Source organism: Equus caballus, chromosome 15 (genome assembly GCF_041296265.1).
Source record: "Equus caballus isolate H_3958 breed thoroughbred chromosome 15, TB-T2T, whole genome shotgun sequence".
NCBI lineage: Eukaryota > Metazoa > Chordata > Mammalia > Perissodactyla > Equidae > Equus > Equus caballus.
The window spans coordinates 83,095,021-83,114,206 of NC_091698.1; the positions used below are offsets into that span (position 1 = coordinate 83,095,021).

The 19,186-nt window shown below is 37.3% G+C and overlaps 1 protein-coding gene across 14 annotated transcripts in view; it reads right to left on the reverse strand.

The window, feature by feature from the left end:
• The window catches only part of CLIP4 (CAP-Gly domain containing linker protein family member 4), a 74,029-nt gene that overhangs the window by 19,266 nt on the left and 35,577 nt on the right, over positions 1-19,186 (reverse strand). For all 14 annotated transcript variants that reach the window (XM_023619302.2, XM_023619300.2, XM_023619305.2 and 11 more), the window contains 5 exons: positions 15,331-15,466; positions 9,164-9,301; positions 4,982-5,071; positions 4,062-4,205; positions 2,289-2,423 (listed from right to left, as the gene is read on the reverse strand). In XM_023619302.2, the coding sequence (XP_023475070.1) occupies positions 2,289-2,423; positions 4,062-4,205; positions 4,982-5,071; positions 9,164-9,301; positions 15,331-15,466 (643 nt within the window). The remainder of the gene's footprint in view (positions 1-2,288; positions 2,424-4,061; positions 4,206-4,981; positions 5,072-9,163; positions 9,302-15,330; positions 15,467-19,186) is intronic.

Genomic DNA, 19,186 nt, shown 5'->3' on the forward strand with positions numbered 1-19,186 from the left:
AAAAAATAAGAATATAGATACTGAGAAACTTATTGCAAATTACAAAATACAAAACTGCTTTTTCTTTCAGATTGCTGTTTCTTTCAGATTACTAGTTCAACTTAGTATATAACCTCTAAAATCACAAACGAGTAGTTCTTAATTTTTTTCCTGTAATATCCAAAAAGATGACACTTAAACCCATTTCCAGCTATTGGAGTCTGGGTTGAAAAGACTAATGCGTGACCGTTGTCTTTGATACTTAAACAGTCCTACCACACACAAGCACAGAGTAACGCACGCCAGCCTACTGCTGAGCTATATTAAGGCTCTGAAGAGAGGTCATCCCCTTGCTGAAGGTCATGAACCAGCCTAGTCTGGTGCCATTGTTATTTCCCTGAGTAACACAGTTACAATTTTCCAAGTTTTATTTCCTTCTGCCTTTGACGCTTTCCTCTATAATTTTTGCATTTTCCTATTTTAATATACCATATCACTGCTACATGTTTACCACATAACTCTTGAAAATGTGAACACACAGCAGAAAGACATTACAAGGAGTATTAACAGCAGTGACTGCGCATTGTCTGGTAGTGGGGAGATATGGATGTCTTCCCATTTAAATGGTAATTCTCTTTCAGAGGTGGGACTGATGGAAAATGCTGAAGAGGCTAAAGACGAGCTCTCTCAGGTTTAGATCTTATCATCTTTAAGAAGCCTACCACCACTGTTCTATAGAACTGACTGATCTAAATTTTGATGCCACAAAACATACATGCTACTACTTTCTAAAAGGGCAGAAGATTTTAACATAAAAGTTTCCAACTCTTATTATCTTTGCTTATTACTTCCCAAATTTCTAAATGCTTTACATTAGGAAGTTAAAAATTAAAAGTCAACCTACAATAATGAATTATATGCAACAAATCAAAACACTCTAGCTTTGCTTAACATAATCAGAGAAAGGGAACTCTTTTAAAAGACATATGGTGCTTGTGGAAAATAAACCTACCTCTGGGATTCCTCCATTTTCATTTAAGAATTATATTAAGAACATCCTAACTAATCTCAGTTACTACCTGGACTACAAGAGACATGAATTATAAAACATATAGTCCATCTCAAACCAATTAGTTGGATTGCAATTATAAGTGGTATTAATGAAACAAGAACATGCTGGGAGACAGTTCTCCTTGGCGCTCTCAGGTTTCTGCACATCTTACGGACAGAGGCATTACCCTCTTCTCATGGATGTCTGTACAGTGGACAGCCTTGGAGGATACAGACAGAGTCTCCCCATTGCAAAAGCCAGGCATGCTTACTGCCGAGCATAACAGGTCAGATTCTCTAAGCTCAGGGTCCTCTCCTGTAGCACAAACCACTGGGTATACTGGTGTCACCTGGAACTCTCTAGCTCATCCTCTGAGAATTGGGGCTCTGGGAACAAACGCAAGAAAATGCTAACTCTCTGGCTACTGCTATTGCTGTGAGCACTGAAGTCCCCTGTCTCAGAGGACCCAGGAGCCCAACATCTTCTGCCAGCATCTATGAAACCGTGGCAATCTAACTTGTTGCCTTGCAAATAAGGTAGCACCTCAGACCCTTCACAGTTCTTCACAGACTACCACAAACTTTTTAAAAAATCAGTTTTAGGTAACCTTATCCCAAAATGCCGCAATGCCACCATGTGTCAAAATAGCATATTGCTATTTAAAACATACAAATATGGTTTCATTCAACCGGCTTCTATTTGAAATTACAATCACTGAAAATGCAAAAGAAAGAAAATCGTTACTTTTGGAAACACAACAGTAAGTCTAGACTTGTATGAATATATGCGCACACAAATGTGCATTTTTAGGGTCCCAGGGTACCCAAAAGCTTTCTCATTTTCCTTTGAACCCTTTTGTTTGCTTTTCTCTCCAACCCACTCTGATAAAAGCTATATTCAGTGAACTCATTATCTACTCATTTTAAAGATTATTCTTAGCAAAAATTGAATCCTAAGATGTTTTCTCTGTCTTGTAGCACACTCGGCAATCAGTGAGAGTAAAATTGAAGAGTTATAACTAATTTTAACATTAGACAATTTAAAACACAATTGGCAAGAAAAACTTATGCTTAATAGTCAACCTGCGTAAAAACAGTCTGCGTTTTAACCACTGTTTTGCATTTATGTACCGCAGCCACCACCTACAGGAACTGTTAACCAAGAATTCTCTATAATTAAATTTTATTTACTTATAAAAGTTTAAACCTTTTGTATTCTAAAGAACTTAAATTGAGCAAAGACTATACCGATGAGTTACCTGGAGCAAAGTTTGTTGTCCCAAAGAACTTGATGGTACCAATTCTCTGGCCTACCACCAACACTCTGTCTCCGAGGTGGAGCTCGCCTTCGCAGCGGGTGTTATTCGCTATAGAAGTTGCTGAGGAATTCAAACCTGTTTAATCGGTTGGTGGGGGAAGGGGACAGGGCAAGAAAACAGGAGAAAAAACAAAAGGGAAAAAAACCCTCAAAATGCACATTAGCCAAAAAAGTCACTGTCTATTCTAACCAGTCTAGTTAGTTGGAGATTTCAATATATGACGCCTTTCATTATACACATCCTTGACAGCTGTGTTTCTCACATGTTCAGTCAAGCTACTCAAAGGAAGTTTGAAGGGTCTCCTGAGAAAATTACTGCCATGGGAAATTCACACTGGATCCCTGGTAAAGCATCGGCTCCACCCGCACTGCCCGGGCACTCTCTGCTAGAACAGAGAGGAAGGGGCTGGATAGTAAATATTTTAGGCTTTGCAAGCTATACCATCTCTGTCACAACCACTCACCTCTGCTGTTGGAGCACAAGAGCAGACACAGACAAATGGGCATGGAGTGCTGTAATAAAACTTCGTTTACAAAAACAGGTGGTGGGGTGGATTTGGCCCATGGGCTCTAGTGTGCCAATCCCTGTTCTAGGAAAATGCTGGAATTACAGTGGCCACCAAGTCTCAGAGTAAATGAAATATACAGGAATGTGATCTGAAAGTGAAATTGCTATAAAGTTCCAATTACCCCAAATTGACTTCCTCCTAATAGAACAAAACCACTCCCCTCCCCCGCCCTTGATTCAAACCTAAACCCTGAAAGGCCCACTATTAAACGTGAGAAGTCCTAGGGAAATACCAGCTAGAAAGCTGTTCAATGACAACAGAGAAGAGGTGGGCCCCTGCTTTCTGGACAAGTTTGCCATATAGGTAGGTAAGGGAACTGCAATAAATTCAACACATGTTGATTTTCATCAAGAAGTCTGATAAAGTGTTTCATATACATCCTTATACATAACTGAAGAAATGTGGACTGATGGTCACCACGCCTGTGGGAGCGACCTTCAACTGTGCTCACACTGAGAGGCAATAGTTCAGTTCTTCACGGTCGGCTGTGAGGGGTCTGGAGACCCTGCAGCATGAGGAAGAGCTGAAGGTACTTGGGATGGAGCGGGGACGGTAACAGCAGCAGAGAAAGCATCACACAGACCGGAGGGTAGAGCCCAGCTGTGCACTTAGAAACTACCATCATGCACCAAGGACTTACCTCCCTAAGCCTTGGTTTCCTCATTCAATAAATGAGGACGGCAATAATAGTACCTACCCCATAGGTTTATTTTGAGAATTACATGAAATAAGGTATGTAAAGAGCCTAGAATAGTATCTGAAATAATAAGCATACAATATATGTTAGTTATTAAGTTTGGATTAGAAAAGAGATAAGAAAGATAATAAACCATAGAGCTTCTGAGGATCTATCATAAAGTTTTAAAGTGAACCTTGAAGGGTTGGAGGCCTTAGACACATAGGGAGGAGAAGTCAGTCCAGACAAGGAAAATGGCGTGAGCACTGGGAGAAAGGCCGAGAACTCCAGAGTATGCTTACAAAGGGGAGGGAGGCGGAGGGCTAAGGAGGAGACAGGGAAGAGCGCAAGTAGCTCAGTCTAACTGAAGTGAAGGGTTCCTTCTACACATTTAAAAAGAGCAAATCTACTTACAAACAAACCAAGATAAAAAACACCAAGCAAGCCTGGTTGAAAAAGCCATAGATACCAGCACTGGCTCTAGATGAGACAGACGGGCTTTTGCTCATTGTCTTCTTGTTATGGCCACGTGCGCTCGGTTTCCTGGGGCAGCTCTGCTTGTGTTCCAGAGAAGACGTAGAGGAGGAGCTGCTGATGGATCCAAGCAGGGCAGCTAAAACAGCAAAGGAAGAGAATGTAGCAACGGATGGAAAAGAAGTGAACCAATGAGATGCTTTTCCAGGTAAACCCTTCTGAAACTCTCCATGTAGTTTCTTCAATTGTGGATTATCTAGCGTTGAATTAAATGCCTGGTTTCATCCAAATATATCATAGTTCATACATACAAGATTTTATGACCCAAGCAATTGCATTTTAGAAATTCACATTCTATGATGACAATCTTAGGTAGCAGAGTGTTGTCACCTCATTAATTTAAACTGACTACCTATTCCAACCGCCACTCTCTCTCACCTCTCACTTCAGAGGAGTTAGTAGAATCCCATCTTATTTATATAAAAAATGCTATTAATATGTTTTAAGGTAACAAAGCTTAACATGAAAATGTTGCGCGTTAACCAGAAGGAAGCGTGAACACCTGTGAATTTCCCACTCGTGTTCTAGTCACCCAGTGATTTGACAGCTAAAGGCAACCGGAAACATTATCATCAAGCCATCTACACGGTGGAATTTCCTTTGCTCTCTCTTTTAATCTAATCCAGTAGTTCTCTGATTTAAGTGTACTTAAGGGTCATGGTACAGGATTTTATACAAAAGCCATGTATAGACTTTATTATGAGCTGTTTAAGGGGTGTTCAAGGGTAATTTTTACTATAATAATTTTTCCCTTACAAAATTGAAAACTTAGCCGCACATAAGCTATATCACTATATTATTTTAAAGTTCCACCAATAAATTAAAATTTGAGAACAGAGTTCTAAATTACATTACCATCTTTCTCAGTTACAGTTTTCGATTCTTCACCAGGAGGCAATGAAAGTGTTGATCCAGAAGCGCTATCTTTTTTTGATGTCATTAATCCTAGGACACAGAAACAGTACGCTTTCAACCAAAAAGAATTTTGTTTAATGTTAAACATAAAAATGTGTTTGCTTTTTAAAGCACAGACATCCCTCATTATCTACATCTTAGCCACTTCTGAAAACATGTTGAATAACAAATTCACAGACGGCAGGGGCCAATATTTCATTATTTAAAGGGGAAAGAAAAGCATGCATGCCTAGCCCATCTGAAAACCCCAATCAATTTCCCCAAATATCTCTAAAGTATCTTTCAAACTCATTTAACAATCCACTAAGGAATTCTAGGTAACATAAACCATTTAAAACATAGTTACCTAGTGGTTTGACACTGAATGTGCTCATCAGCGTGTCTGCACAATGCGAGCAGGTAAAGCAAACCTAGCACAGCTGAGACAGGTCTGCTGCAGGCTTCCTGGCCCTTGCAAACAACTCACACAATTTCCCTGGTGTATGCACACCAATTCATTACAGAAGATTTTCTATTTAGAGAGCGAATTTTCGGTAAAAAATTTCGCCAATCATTGTAGCAACTATTCATGTAAGTGAGAGTCAGAGAGCGAGAAATCCTGTACTCTCTGCCACCGAATTCTGATATTCTGAAAATGACTACGCCATTGTCACCACACCCACTCCCACAAAAAACTCATTTTGAAAAAGAAAAAGCTCATCAATAATACTCTACCTCATGAAGACTTCTGTTTCAATTCTACAGAACCAAATTATTTAAATAAGAAACCTAATGGGCTACACTCAGTTTTAAATTCCATCAAGCATCCCTTCTACTTCTACTCAGAATTAAGCATTTTGGGTAAAAAACTGTGCTCGGCACTCTGAGCATCACAAACATGAACCAACCACGGTCCGAGTCCCAAAGGAGGACTTTTCAGTTCCGTGTGGTAGAGAGACATGGACACGGATAACTAAAATCTGCGGACACTGGTATACAAGCACTAGCACAGAAAGAGGAGACTATAATCACGGCCACGAAGACAAATTAATGGCTCATCAAGAAGATCACATTCTGAGACGGGTCTTGAGGGACAGGGCAGATTTCTTCCAGAGAATATTGGAGGTGTGGTCAGAAAGAACGGAGGGCAGGCATTCCGGATGGACAAAAGGAAAGAAATGTCTTAAAGACAGGATCAGAGGATGAGGAGCTTGGCTGGAATAGAGAGCACTTTTGAGATGTAGGATAAGTAACCTGCATATAGGTCACAGCAAAATCTGAGGGTGACAGTGCCAGCTAAGGAACTGTAACTCTTCTGTAAAGAATGAGGCTCTGATGGGCTTTAAAAAGGAAGACTGGCGTGAACAGAGTTGTAGGTGAATAACATTACCCTGACAGCAAAGTTTAGAAGGAAACTCGAGGAGAAGAGACTGGAGGTTTACACTGGTTAGAAGTTTGTTACAGGAGGCCCAGGATGAGGGCCAGAACCACAACAGCAGCAACTGAATGGAGCAGGGACCAGAGAGACTTTGTGAAGGCAAACCACAGAGAGAATTTCTTGTTTTTCAGTTCTAAAATACTCCTTTGGTTCTCTTTGTATTTGAATCTTTTATTGAGATAACTAGAGCTTCACACACAGTTGTAAAAAAACAGTACAGGGAGATGTGTTCTACATTTTGCCCAGTCTTCCCCAAAGATGACATTTTACAAACCGATAGTATAACATCACAACCAAGATACTGACGCTGATGCCATCCACTCATCTTAGATTACTCCAGTTTTACTTGTGCTCATTTGTGTGTGTGTGTGCGCGTGCACACACGTCATTTGTTTCTTCTTTGTATCTTCATTCCTCTGCTGAAACTTTTTTCCATTTGTTTCAAGAGTGTTCACCCTTAATTCTTAGAACATAGTTACAATATATTCTTTACAGTCTTTATCTGATAGATGTCTATGTCATCTCGAGGTTGGCATTCTTTGTCTTTTTCCTTGAGAGATGTTGAGATGTTGCTGGTTTTTCATATTTTCAGCCATTTTGGATTGTATCCTGTACATTTTGAATATTATGTGCCAGGACTCTAGGTCTTGTTCAAATCCTTTGGAGAATGTTGATTGTTTTGTTTTGAGGTCCACCCAGTTAAGCGCAGGCTGGAAGTTCCTATCCACCATCTGTGCACTGTGGGTCCAATGTCAGTTCAGTTGCCAAAGCCTTTTTGGGATCTTTCTCATGTGTTGTGCCACTCAGTACTCAGCCTGGGACCTGGGCAGTGGTCTACTCAGGAGACCAAAGCCTGGGGTCAGATTCATGCACACACAGCTTGGGAGTAAGCCCAGAAGTTTTTTGAGATCACTTTCTTGAGCTCCCTCCTCTCCGTGGTCTCCCTGACACTTTCCTGTTCCCAGGGGCACCCCTTCCTGGTATTCTGGGTAGACTGCCTGGCTTTAGCTTCCCTGCTCTGCCATACAATCTCCTGAGACTCTGACTCTGTCTCTGGAGCAAGTGGTGAGGAAAAAGGAAAAAGACTAACGAGGATTCCATGCATGTCCTTGGGACCACAATTTCTCTGGTCAGAGACAGAGTTCCCCTCCTGCGGAGTTTTAGGTGCCTGGCCATCCTCTGCTGCTGTCATACCATGCAGGATTGCCTAGGGACTGGGGTGGAAAAGAGCCAAAGGGAGAAAAATGCAATCAGGGGATTCCCTCCTCTTTCTGTCTAGTGGGCAGCCCCTTTTCTACTCCTCAGACCAGAAATAGAGGGTTTTTCTTTGAGCTTTCTTTCCATGTCTGCTGTGTACTTCTGGGTTTCAGGTTTAAAGGATACCATTTATGACATCATCAAAAAGTACAAAGTATCTAGAAACAGATCTAACTAAACAGGTACAAATCGTCTATAGAGAAAATTATAAAATGTTATTGAGATATTTTTAAAGGAACTAATTAAATAGTGAGAGCCAAAGCTCATAATTAAAACGCTGAATATTGTAAAGATATCAGTTCTTCCCAAATTGATTTAAGGTTTAAATGCAATACCAACTAAAACTTTGACAAATATTTTTTTAAAAGAAACTCAACAGCTTATTCAAAACCGTATATGGAAATGTGATTTGCAAGGGCCCAAACAAGCAAGACACTATTCGAGAATAAGGTAGGAGAATTTCCTCTACTCAATATCAGATTTCTTTTTTAAAAACTACAGTAATTACGAAGTGCAGTATTGACACAGGGATATTCAAACAGCCCAATGGAACAGAGAAGAAAAGCCAAGTAAACTCTGGGACAAAACCCTTCAATCACGGTAGAAAGCCCTTCCACTTCAGTTATTGATCAGTTAGCAAATATTTATCAAGCACCTATTTTATTTTATGTACTGCAGTGAACACGAAAGTATAAAATACTCTCACAGTCCACTTAAAGTTTAAGATTTTGCTGAGGGAATAAAAGCTCTGTACAAATAAAGCAATCAGAGGACAAAATCCAAGATAACAAGGAACAAGTGTGTGGTATGGATAAAAGTGTTTATGAAGTTAGTGAATGAAAGAGATCAAAGTGAACTGGGGTCATCAGGGAAATTTTCAAGGAGAAACAAGATCTGAAAAAGGAGGTAAAGAATGGCTAGGACCTCAAAAGGCAGACGTCAAATTCCTGCACCCAGAGAAATAGCATGAGACAAAGCATGAAGGACAGAGGGAGAACAATGTACACAAAAGGCAGTGAGATGTGACAAACACAGTCCAACCACGGACGCTGGAAGAGACTCCATCAAACAGAGCAAGGACTCTGCTGCTTTCAAGAGTCAGGGTGTTTTCTGATAAAAAAAAAGTCACTAAAATTCTTGAACAAGTGAGAAATATAAAGCTAGCTGAGTTGTATAAAGATTTATTGGAAGTATAAAATCTAGCCTCAAAAGGTGAGATTAGGGGGTGATAAAAGTACAGAGGTAGTAGGAAAGAACAAATCCGAAATATTCTGGTCAGGTACTAAAAGCATAAATCATGACTAAGGTTTAAAACAAGTAAGACGCAGATTTCATTAAATTCAGGTTTCACAATTAGCTAACAAAAAAGTGTGAAACAATCTAAATATGAGGCATTCCACAAATAAAATAAAAATGCTCAAGATATTTAACGTTCTGGTTTGACCTACCAGTATTTACTTTCGACGTTACGTGAGCGACATCTATTTTCTGGGACCTGATGAAAGGCACAGCTTTTGCAGGAGTGTGTACTATATTCTTCCTGCGATCTTTTGCTTTACTTATCTTTGAAAGAGGTGCAAAAATACCTAAGGGAGAATGTAGAATTTTAGTGTTAAGCCATTAAAAGAATTTCAAATAAAGGGGTAAGTACTGTTATTTGGTGATATAAATTTTTAAGTTCTTTTTTAGAGCCAACTATGTGGCCTGTAGTGAGAGACAGAAAAAAAGACACAGCACCTGCCCTCAAAGAGCTTACAATCTAGTTGTCAAGACTAACAACATGCACAATAATTTAAGAATCACATAAAAGATACATAATTGGTTATGAAGAGAAATTCAGGGAAAAGAGAAAGGAGTAAAGGCAACAGTTTGCCATTATAATTATTTCTGACTAAGCTATCGGCAAATAATAGTGCACTATATAGTATAGAAAGTATTCTTCTGTATCACTTTATCTGTATCTTTTTTAAGACATATTTTTCCCACACAATAGCTTTTTATGTCCATGTTGTCTCTGTCTTCCATACTGTATATCTTTAGAAGACAAAATTCAATGTTACTCCCCTCTGCATTGCCCCACTGCACCTAACAATCAGGGTGCCTTACACACCGTAGGGATATAAAAGATCCTTTTGAGTATGAAATAGAATCTTCCCAAAAGGCCTAGCCCTCAGCTCCTGACAATCAGAAACCACAGGGTGTTAGGGGGGAGCAATGCATGGACGGGGGAGCGGGGGGAGGGGGAGCGGGGGGAGGGGGGGCGGGCGGGGCCTATTTGCTGCCACTGAAAGTATAAAATTCCATTAAAAAAGTTCATCCTGGCAATACAATATTCAGTATAAATAAGTAGGCAAAGACATTAGAGATGGTAAATATGGACTATAAACACCAAGATTATCTCACTAAGACATTTTAAAAGACAAAATAAAGCCATAATTGTATGTTACACTCTTCCATTGAGTGTTAACAACCTAACAAAGACACATTATGACTAAAATGTAATGTATTAAAAACAAATTGTTTTAAAATAGGTTTGCAGAAATGCTCAGGACTCTACAAAAAGTGAGTGCTTTGTTAATAGCTAACAGGTGCCAACTATACTACTCTTCTGCTAATCTTGAAATTCTTTCCTCCCTTGGATTCGGCAATACTTTATCCTGATTTTCCCACTGCTTTTGACTTATGCACAATGTTCTCTCTCCTGTCTCCTGCCTATCAGATTTTCCCTGACTTTTATTCTTTTCTCTAAATTCTTTTCCTTGACAAATACACACACACACACACACACGCACGCACGCATGCACACACACGACCTTGATAATGATTACATTCAGTGTTGCCAAGGGTTGGAAGAAAAATATTATTTTATACTCTGGGAATATAAATTTGCATAGTCTTATTGGAAGTTAAAAATTCTGACCTAATCCACTTTATAGCATTAATTATAAGGAAATATTTATATTTAGAGGTGGGCAGAAAGGTTATAAGGTTACATTTGTATATTATAAGGAGAAGATAGATTTCCAGAGCCAAAATAATTTCTAGTTTACTACTACGACACAATCACACTTTTGGAAATTAATCATGAGAAAATAATCCAAAAAGGAGGGATAGGCCATATATCTGAATATGTCATCACTGCAATATTATTCATAAGTAGGAGAAAACAATTATTTGGCAATAGGATGAATGAATTTACTATATCTATGAACTATTACATCATCATTAAGTCAAACAATAAAGATTACATAGAATAAGAAAAATATGAAAAATCAAGAAAATAAAACTTGTTATATATTTGATTACATTATGATAACATCTGTGAAAACCGTATGTGTGGATGTAGGAAAGACTAAAAAATTGAAAACTAAAACATATTTATGAAAGACTATGAATTACTTTTCAAATTTATTTGTGTCATTAATGTCATAATAATGTTGCTCAATGAATGATTTTTTTTCTTAATTTGAGGAAAATTATGTGGTTTTTCCTTCAAGGTCTTAATAGAAAATTTCCACATCATAAAACACATTTGTTTCTTTTTTAAAAAAGGATTAAATATTTACTTCTATGGCTTTAAAAGATTTCTGTAGCATAGAAAACCTCACCTATGTAATTCTCAATTCTTCTTGTTTTTTAAATTAACTAAGTCATTTGGGAAAACTAAAACTAAATTTAAAGCAATGACTGGATATAATCGAAGCCCAGAGTGTGTGCAGCACACAGGCAACCTTCCTGCTCGGTAACTCATGCTAATCCAGTACTGACGGGATTTTTCATTGTATCCACGTATCCAGTACTGATGGGACATATAATTGTATGGCTTAACTAAAAATAAACACATAAGGAAGATTTATTTTAAAATAGAAGAGTAATAAATTTCCAGATAAACATGGCCCATTTTGTGTAACTCCAATTCCTCCCAAAACTCTTCTAGAATATTAGTAAGGAATAAAAATGGTATAAACTCTAAAGAAAATGACGAGGAGGAGAAAAAATACTAACAGCTTCCAAAGAAGGTTTTGCAGAGAAGGGGAAAGGTCAAAGACAGAAGACAGAAAGACTCTGAAACTTCTAAACAGCAACATTGGAAGCTCAAGATAGCAGTTGGCAAACTATGGGCCGGAGCCACATCCTGCCAACTGGCTATTTTTCCGAAGCTCTACTGGAACACAGCCACGCCCACTTGCTTACATACTGTCTGTGGCTGCTTCTTCACTACAACTGGAGAGCTGAATAGCTGCAACAAGAGACTGTATGGCCCATAAAGCCTAAAATACTTACTACCTGGTGGTTTACAGAAAAAGTTTGCCAAACTGCATTAATAGAGTATTACCTTCAAAATACTGAGAGAATATGAATCCCAATCTAACATTCCTTATCCCACCAAACTATCACAAGAAGTATGAGGGGAGAAATAAACATATTTTTTAAATGGAAGGTCTCAAAAAATTTACCTCCCACGAGTCCTTTGTCAAAAATCTACTGAAGGATGAGTTCCACCAAAACAAAGAAAAAAACTGACTTAGAATAGTAAGAGCACCAAATCTTTCTCTTCATAGTACGAAGTCAATAGATGTCTAAAATTGGAAAAATCAAGAAAGATCCATATAAATATATTATTTACAAATATGGATATTAATATCAGAAGATAAAGCTAAAGGGGTTGAAAAAGTTCTTGCCTCTAAAGAGCAGGACTCGGGGTCAGGTAAGGACAAGCCAGGGGAGGGTTGAGTTGTTGTTATTAATAAACCTTACAATACAGTTGGACTTACTAAACTAGGTACATGTAGTTACTTTGGTAATTACTGAAAGACATAAAAACTCTATTACAATATTAAAATTCATTATGAAATTTTCATAATTGCCAAACTTGGCAGGACCTGAGATACCTTCCAGTAGGTGAATGGATAAACAAACTGTGGTGCAGCTAGACAATGACATAGTACTCGGTGCTAAAAGGACATGGAGGAAACTTAAATGCATATTACCAAGTGAAAGAGGCCAACTTAGTAATGAAACTTAGTAGTGAAAAGGCTACAGACACACTGTAGGATTCCAATGATACGACATTCTGGAAAAGGCAAAACTATGGAGACAGTTACAAGATCAGTGGTTGCCAGGGATTGAGGGGGGAAAGGAAGGATGAATAGGCAAAGCATGAAGGATTTTTAGGGCAGTAAAAATACCATGTATAATACTATAATGATGGATACATGTCATTACACGTTTGTCTAAACCCATAGAATGTACAACACGAAGAGTGAACCCTACGGTAAACTATGAACTTTGAGTAACTATGATGTGTCAGTGTAGGTTCATCAATTGTAAAAAATGTACCTTCTGGTGAAGGGATGTTGACAACATGGAAGGCTATGCACGTGTGGGAGCAGGGGGTATATGGGAAACCTCTGTACCTTCCTCTCAATTTTGCTGTGGACCCAAAACTATCCTGAAAAAAAAGTCTTAAAAAATTACAAAATTTCTACAATTTTAAAAAATCTAATATATGCTAGAATTAAAGATCAATGGAGCAAAACAATCCTGAAACTGACTAGCATTTATAAGAATTTAATTTATAATAAAGGAAATACAACAAGCCAAAGGAAAAATGATAGATTTAGAAAGAGAGAGGGAAAAAACCATTGCTGAGAAGACATAAATCTTTGGCTTCTGCTTAGTCAGGGGATGTCCACCTCTCCTGCCCCCTCCAGCCTCAAGCAGTTTAGCAATGCCCGGGCTCAGCACCGAGCTGGCTCAGCAGGAAGGCAATGCCCATTTTCACATCATCCACCACATGATGCTTGCCCCCAACTTGCCTTTAAGTATATACGGGGGACAGAGACAACGTTCTTGGGTATCCAGCTTTATCCCAATCAGGCATGCCTCTCCTTAGGATGATGAGATTTGGGGAGGCCACATGCATTCTGTTACAATCTAAGCATTTCTCACAAATCTGATCTACAGCTGCCTTGTATGTTGCTAACGGTTTTTGATCTTGCCTTTAGTCTGCTTGACAGCTGCCAAAATTAGCTAATAGAGGAAAATTAAAATTAAATTCTTAATCTCTCACAACCAACCAAATAAATTCCAAATGGATTAAGTAATGTAGTATAAAAAATTGAAAGATTCAAAAAAATAAAATACATAACATAACTGATCCTTAAATTAGGAAGAATTCTCTTTCTAAGCATAAAAGCAATGTAGGAAATTATAAATGAAAAGTCTTTTAACTACATAAACCTATATGTCCAAAACATTGTAAATGAAGTTCAAAGGCAAATGACAAACTGGGCAAAATATTTGCAATAAATATAAAGCTTCATATCTTAAATACATATTGGTATTTTTTGAAACTCTTATCAGTTTTTTAAAAACCACTAATATCCCACCTTTTTAATGGATAAATAATACGAACAACTATTTGTTGGCAATTGCCAAGATAACACAGAGTCCATCTACTACAACAAAACATTTTAAATGTTTCATTTCACCACAAAGAAATTTGAATTCAAACATAGAAATTTTCACCCATCAAACTAGAAAAATTAAAGGAAATGAAGCCATTAAAAATCATATTTTTCAAACAATATTTAAAGATTTGGTGAAATTACAATAGGATGTCAAGTAAAAATGCAAAATATATAACTATATATAATCCAAATTTTGTGAAAAAATTTAAACAGAAAGAATATACAGGTGATTTTATTTTCTTCTTTTTTATGCTTTTCAAATCTTATACAATGAGTATTTTTTATAAACAAAAAAAATCTTTAATAACAGACCAACTCCCTCTTAAGGGTATGATAAAAGGAAACTGGTAATTTTGACAAATTTATCAGAGCTAGCAAATAGCTAATATTTTTTGAGTGCTTACAGGGAACCAAGCGCTATTCTAAGTGCTTTATGTATTTATCAACACATTTATAGTCCTCATATAAATTCCTGAGGTATTGTTATCCCCACTGTATCAAAGACAAACCAAGGCAAAGAAGAGAAAGGTCAAATAGCTGGTAGGTAGGGCAGCTGATTCATACCCGAGCAGTCCGAGTCCACAGTGCACACTCCTCAGCATTGTACCCCACTGCCTCCCTGTCAAGCTAGAAGATGAAATACCATGCAACCAAGGGAAAATATTCACAACATAGTAAGCGACAAAAGCAAATTGAAATCAATGTGTCAGTGTGTGTGTGTGTATGTGTGTGTGTCCATCCGTAAGAGACACAGAGAGAGAACATGAATTTAATTAAACAAACCTTTGTCAGAAAGAGAAAGAAGCATTCCAACTGAGGAGTACAGTAATGAAGTTGGCCTCACTTGCTTTTCCAATTTTTCAAGTTTTTCACCCTCCAGAGCTCTGTAGCACCTTGATAATAAAATCCCCCCCCTCAGTTATGATCCCACCATGAGGAGGATTTAGGGAGGTCTACAGAGCAGGGTGTACTCCTAGCGAGACACCTCCTCCCAATCACTCTACTGCTTACAGTAAAAAAAGGGTAGCCCCTTCATTTAGCATGTAAGTAACCAGGAGGAAAGTTTTATTTAAAAACAAGGAAAGAGTAAAATTTGATTATTTTAAATTAATTCCCATTAAGTTAGGTAGTATCTACCTTACCATATTTGGGAGCACATTTAAAGTACTGGACTTTTCCAACACTTCCATTGTTTTTTCCTTCTGGTTCATCCAACTCAATGCCAGCCCACTGCCCACTTGCAAATTCAGTTGTTCCACAAAATCTTAATGTTCCAACCTAAAGAAAATATAAATCAGAATACTTTTGAGTATTACTAGTAATTCTAAGAGTGCTACTCTTGAAACTTTACCACGGAAATTTTTAAAAACCATTCTCTCAAAGTAGACATCAGAACAACGAATATTAATGACATTAAATATAAAGAGACATTAAATAATGATAAAAAGAGTCAGTTCACCAAGAAGACATAAGAATCCTAAATCTGTACACACCTAACAACTGAGCTTCAAGTAAAACAGGAACTGATAAAACTGAAAAGAGAAATAGACAAAACCACAATTACAGGTGGAGACTTCAACACAACTCTCTCTGTAATCAATAGGCCAAGGAGGCAAAAAATAGTAAGGGTACAGAAAAACTGAAAGCTGACACTAGCTGTAAGCCAACTTGACCTAAGTGACATTTGTAAAACGCTCCACCCAAAACGGCAGAATACAAATGCAAAAGAATAGAAATCATACAAAATAGTTCTCAGACCATAATGCAATTAAACCGAAATTCACTAACAGAAAGATATATGGAAAAACTCCAAATATTTGGAAATTAAACAACATATTCCTAAATAACCCATGGTGAAAGAGAAAAGCATAAGGGAAATAAGAAAATATTTTGAATTGAATGAAAATGATAACACAATATATCAAAATTTGTGGGGTGCTGCAAAAGCAGTGCTTAGATATTTATAGCACTAAAATGCTTACATTAAAAAAGGTCTCAAATCAACGATACAAACTTCCACCTTAATAACTAGAAAGTGAAGACTCAAATTTGGCAAGCAAAAGAAAGGAAGTAATAAAGATAAGAAATTAAGAACAGAAAAACAACAGAGCAAATCAACGAAACCAAAAGTTGGTTCTTTGGAAAGATAAATAAAATAAACTTGTAGCTGGAGGTCAAAGAAAAAAAAAGATACAAATTACAAACATCATGAATGAAAGAGAGACATCATTAAATTCTGTCAATCACATAAAGAATAGTAAGAAAATACTATGAATAACTCTAAGCCTATAAATGTAACAAATGACATGAAATGTTCCAATTCCTGGAAAGGCAAAAATTGTCAAAGCTCACACCTGAATTTGTAGCGAAAAATCTTCAAAAAAGAAAACCTGCAGACCCAGATGGCCTCCCTCGTGAATTTCACCAAAGAATTTAAGGAAAAAATACTATCAGTTCTATACAAACTCTTCTAGAATATGAAAGTGGAGGGACCAATTACCAACTCATTTTATGAAGCCAGCATTACCTTGACACCAAAACCAGACAAAGATATTACAAGAAAAGAAAACTGTAGACCAATATCCCAAATGTACACAGACACAAGAATCCTCAACCAAATGATAGCAAATCAAATCCAGTGATACACAGAAAGGATAAAACATCATAACCAAGTGAGGTTTATCATGAGAATGCAAAGCTAGGTCAACATTTGAGAATTAGTCAACAAAGTTCATCATACCCACAGACTAAAGGGCAAGGAGGACCTTGTTCTCTGGACATATGCAGAAAAACCCTGAGCAAATTTCAACATCCTTTCATGATAATAATAATTTTTAAAAAAACCTCTCAGCAAACTAAGAATAGATGGAAACTTCCTCAACTTAATAAAAGACCTCTATACAAAACCTACAGCTAACAATTAACACACTAAATGATGAAAGACAGTGCTTTTCCCTTACGACTGGGAACAGGGCAAGGATGTTGGCTCTTTCCATTGCTATCCATCAATATACTGAAAGTCCCAGGCAATGAAATAAGGAAAGAAAAATAAATAAAAGATATACAGATTAGAAAGAATTAAAACTGTCACTATTCGCAGACAACATGATTGTTCACATAGGATATCTCAAAGAATCCACACAAAAAAAGCCCAATAGAACTAATAAATATAGCAAGGTTAAAGGATACGGGTCAATATACAAATATCAATTTTATTTCTCTATTCTAGCAATGAACAACTGGAAAATGAAATTTCAAACACACCACCATTTACAATAGCACCAAAGATCATGAAAAACTTAGGCACGAATCTAACAAAGTTTGTGCAACATCTACATGCTTAAAACAACAAACCTCTAATGAAATAAATCAAAGACCTATTAAATAGAGAGAGATGTTATGTTTGTGATTGAAAGGCTCAATATTTTAAGACGTCAATTTTCCTCAACTCATCTATGTTTAAAACAACTCTATTTAAAATCCCAGCAGGATTTTTTAATAAACATCTATAAGCCGATTCTAAAATGTACATGGTAAAGCAAAGGAACTAAACAAAAGAGAAAAGAAAAAAAGTTGAAGGCCTGAAACATATGATTGCAAGACTTCCTACAAAGCTACAGCAATCTTGACAGGACAGTATTGAAGAAAGTGTAACCGTGAGATCAACAGAGCAGAAGAGAATCCAGAAACATACCCACACATGTACGGTCAACCAAACAAGGTGAGAGGGCAATTCAAGAGAGAGCGAGAGAGAAACAAACTCTATCTATACCTAGTACACTATAAAATTTAACTCAAAATTAGATATAAAGCTAAATGTAAAACCTAAAACTATAAACTTATAGAAGAAAACATAGAAAATTTCTTAGATATACTAAACATATAATTCGTAAAAGAAAAAGGTGATAAAATGGACCTCATCAAAATTTAAAACTTCTGCTCTTTGACAGACACTCCCAAGACAATGAAAAGATGAGCAACAGACTGAGAGAAGCATAAATGTAATGAGCCTGGCCAGGAGACCGTCACGTTAAACCCAGCTGACTGGAACATGCATATTCATCCTGTGCCGCTGCTTTTATATAGCTCAAAATTATCCCAAATAAAAAGTAAAATGAAGCAACAGAATAACTCTTCTAAAAGTCCATTCTCAGACACAGGGTAGGAATACCAAAGAAGCTGAATATTAATCCTAAATAAAAAAACAAAAATGCTATGCATTCCTGACTTCTTGATATTTTAGCTCCACAGTTAGGACAACGAAAAACTAACGAAAGTCCTATGAATGTATGCTTTTGGAAGTTGGTAAATGTCATTCTCAATGTAATAGTTTGTAGCTTACTTCCCTTTTAAAAGTAATTTTCTCAGTAAATCAAACTGCCGGATTTCAGTGTTTTCTGAGACACCTGCATCACCTTTCCCACAAGCCCACCCAAATATTTAAATTTAACTATGTTAGGAAACTGAATACCCAAGCAGGAATTCTCTGTTCCATTCTCCATAGTGAGCCCCCTATTAACGCCAAAATTAAAAAAAAAAAAAAAAAAAAGAGAGAGAGAGAGAAACACCCCTCCCATATGAGGTATTAAAAGAGGGAGAAAGCAACAAGTGAGCGCCATAGGACACCGAGGCTTTGAAGGAAAAGAGGTGTCTGTGGGGAGCCCTATTCTCCACATCCGTTTTTATTATCAGGTTAAAATAAGACCTAAGATTTCTCTATTTGTGGGATCTCAAAGCCAAACGCCCCTGAATGGCGAGTCTCTCCTTTGCCCCATTTATTTCTGTGAGGTGGTAGCAGTGGGAGAAACACCATGAGGATGGCAGGGCGGCTGCAAGGAAAAGCCTCCAGGCCAGACGATTTCTCAGCTCACCGGCTAAATGCACCCAGCAGCTCTCCCTGTTCTTTTCCCATTCCAATAAAGATGTCTTCGTTATTAAGTTCAAATAGTTTACATTCTTAAATCATACTTTAAAGTAAATGTGCAGCTAAGTTTCACA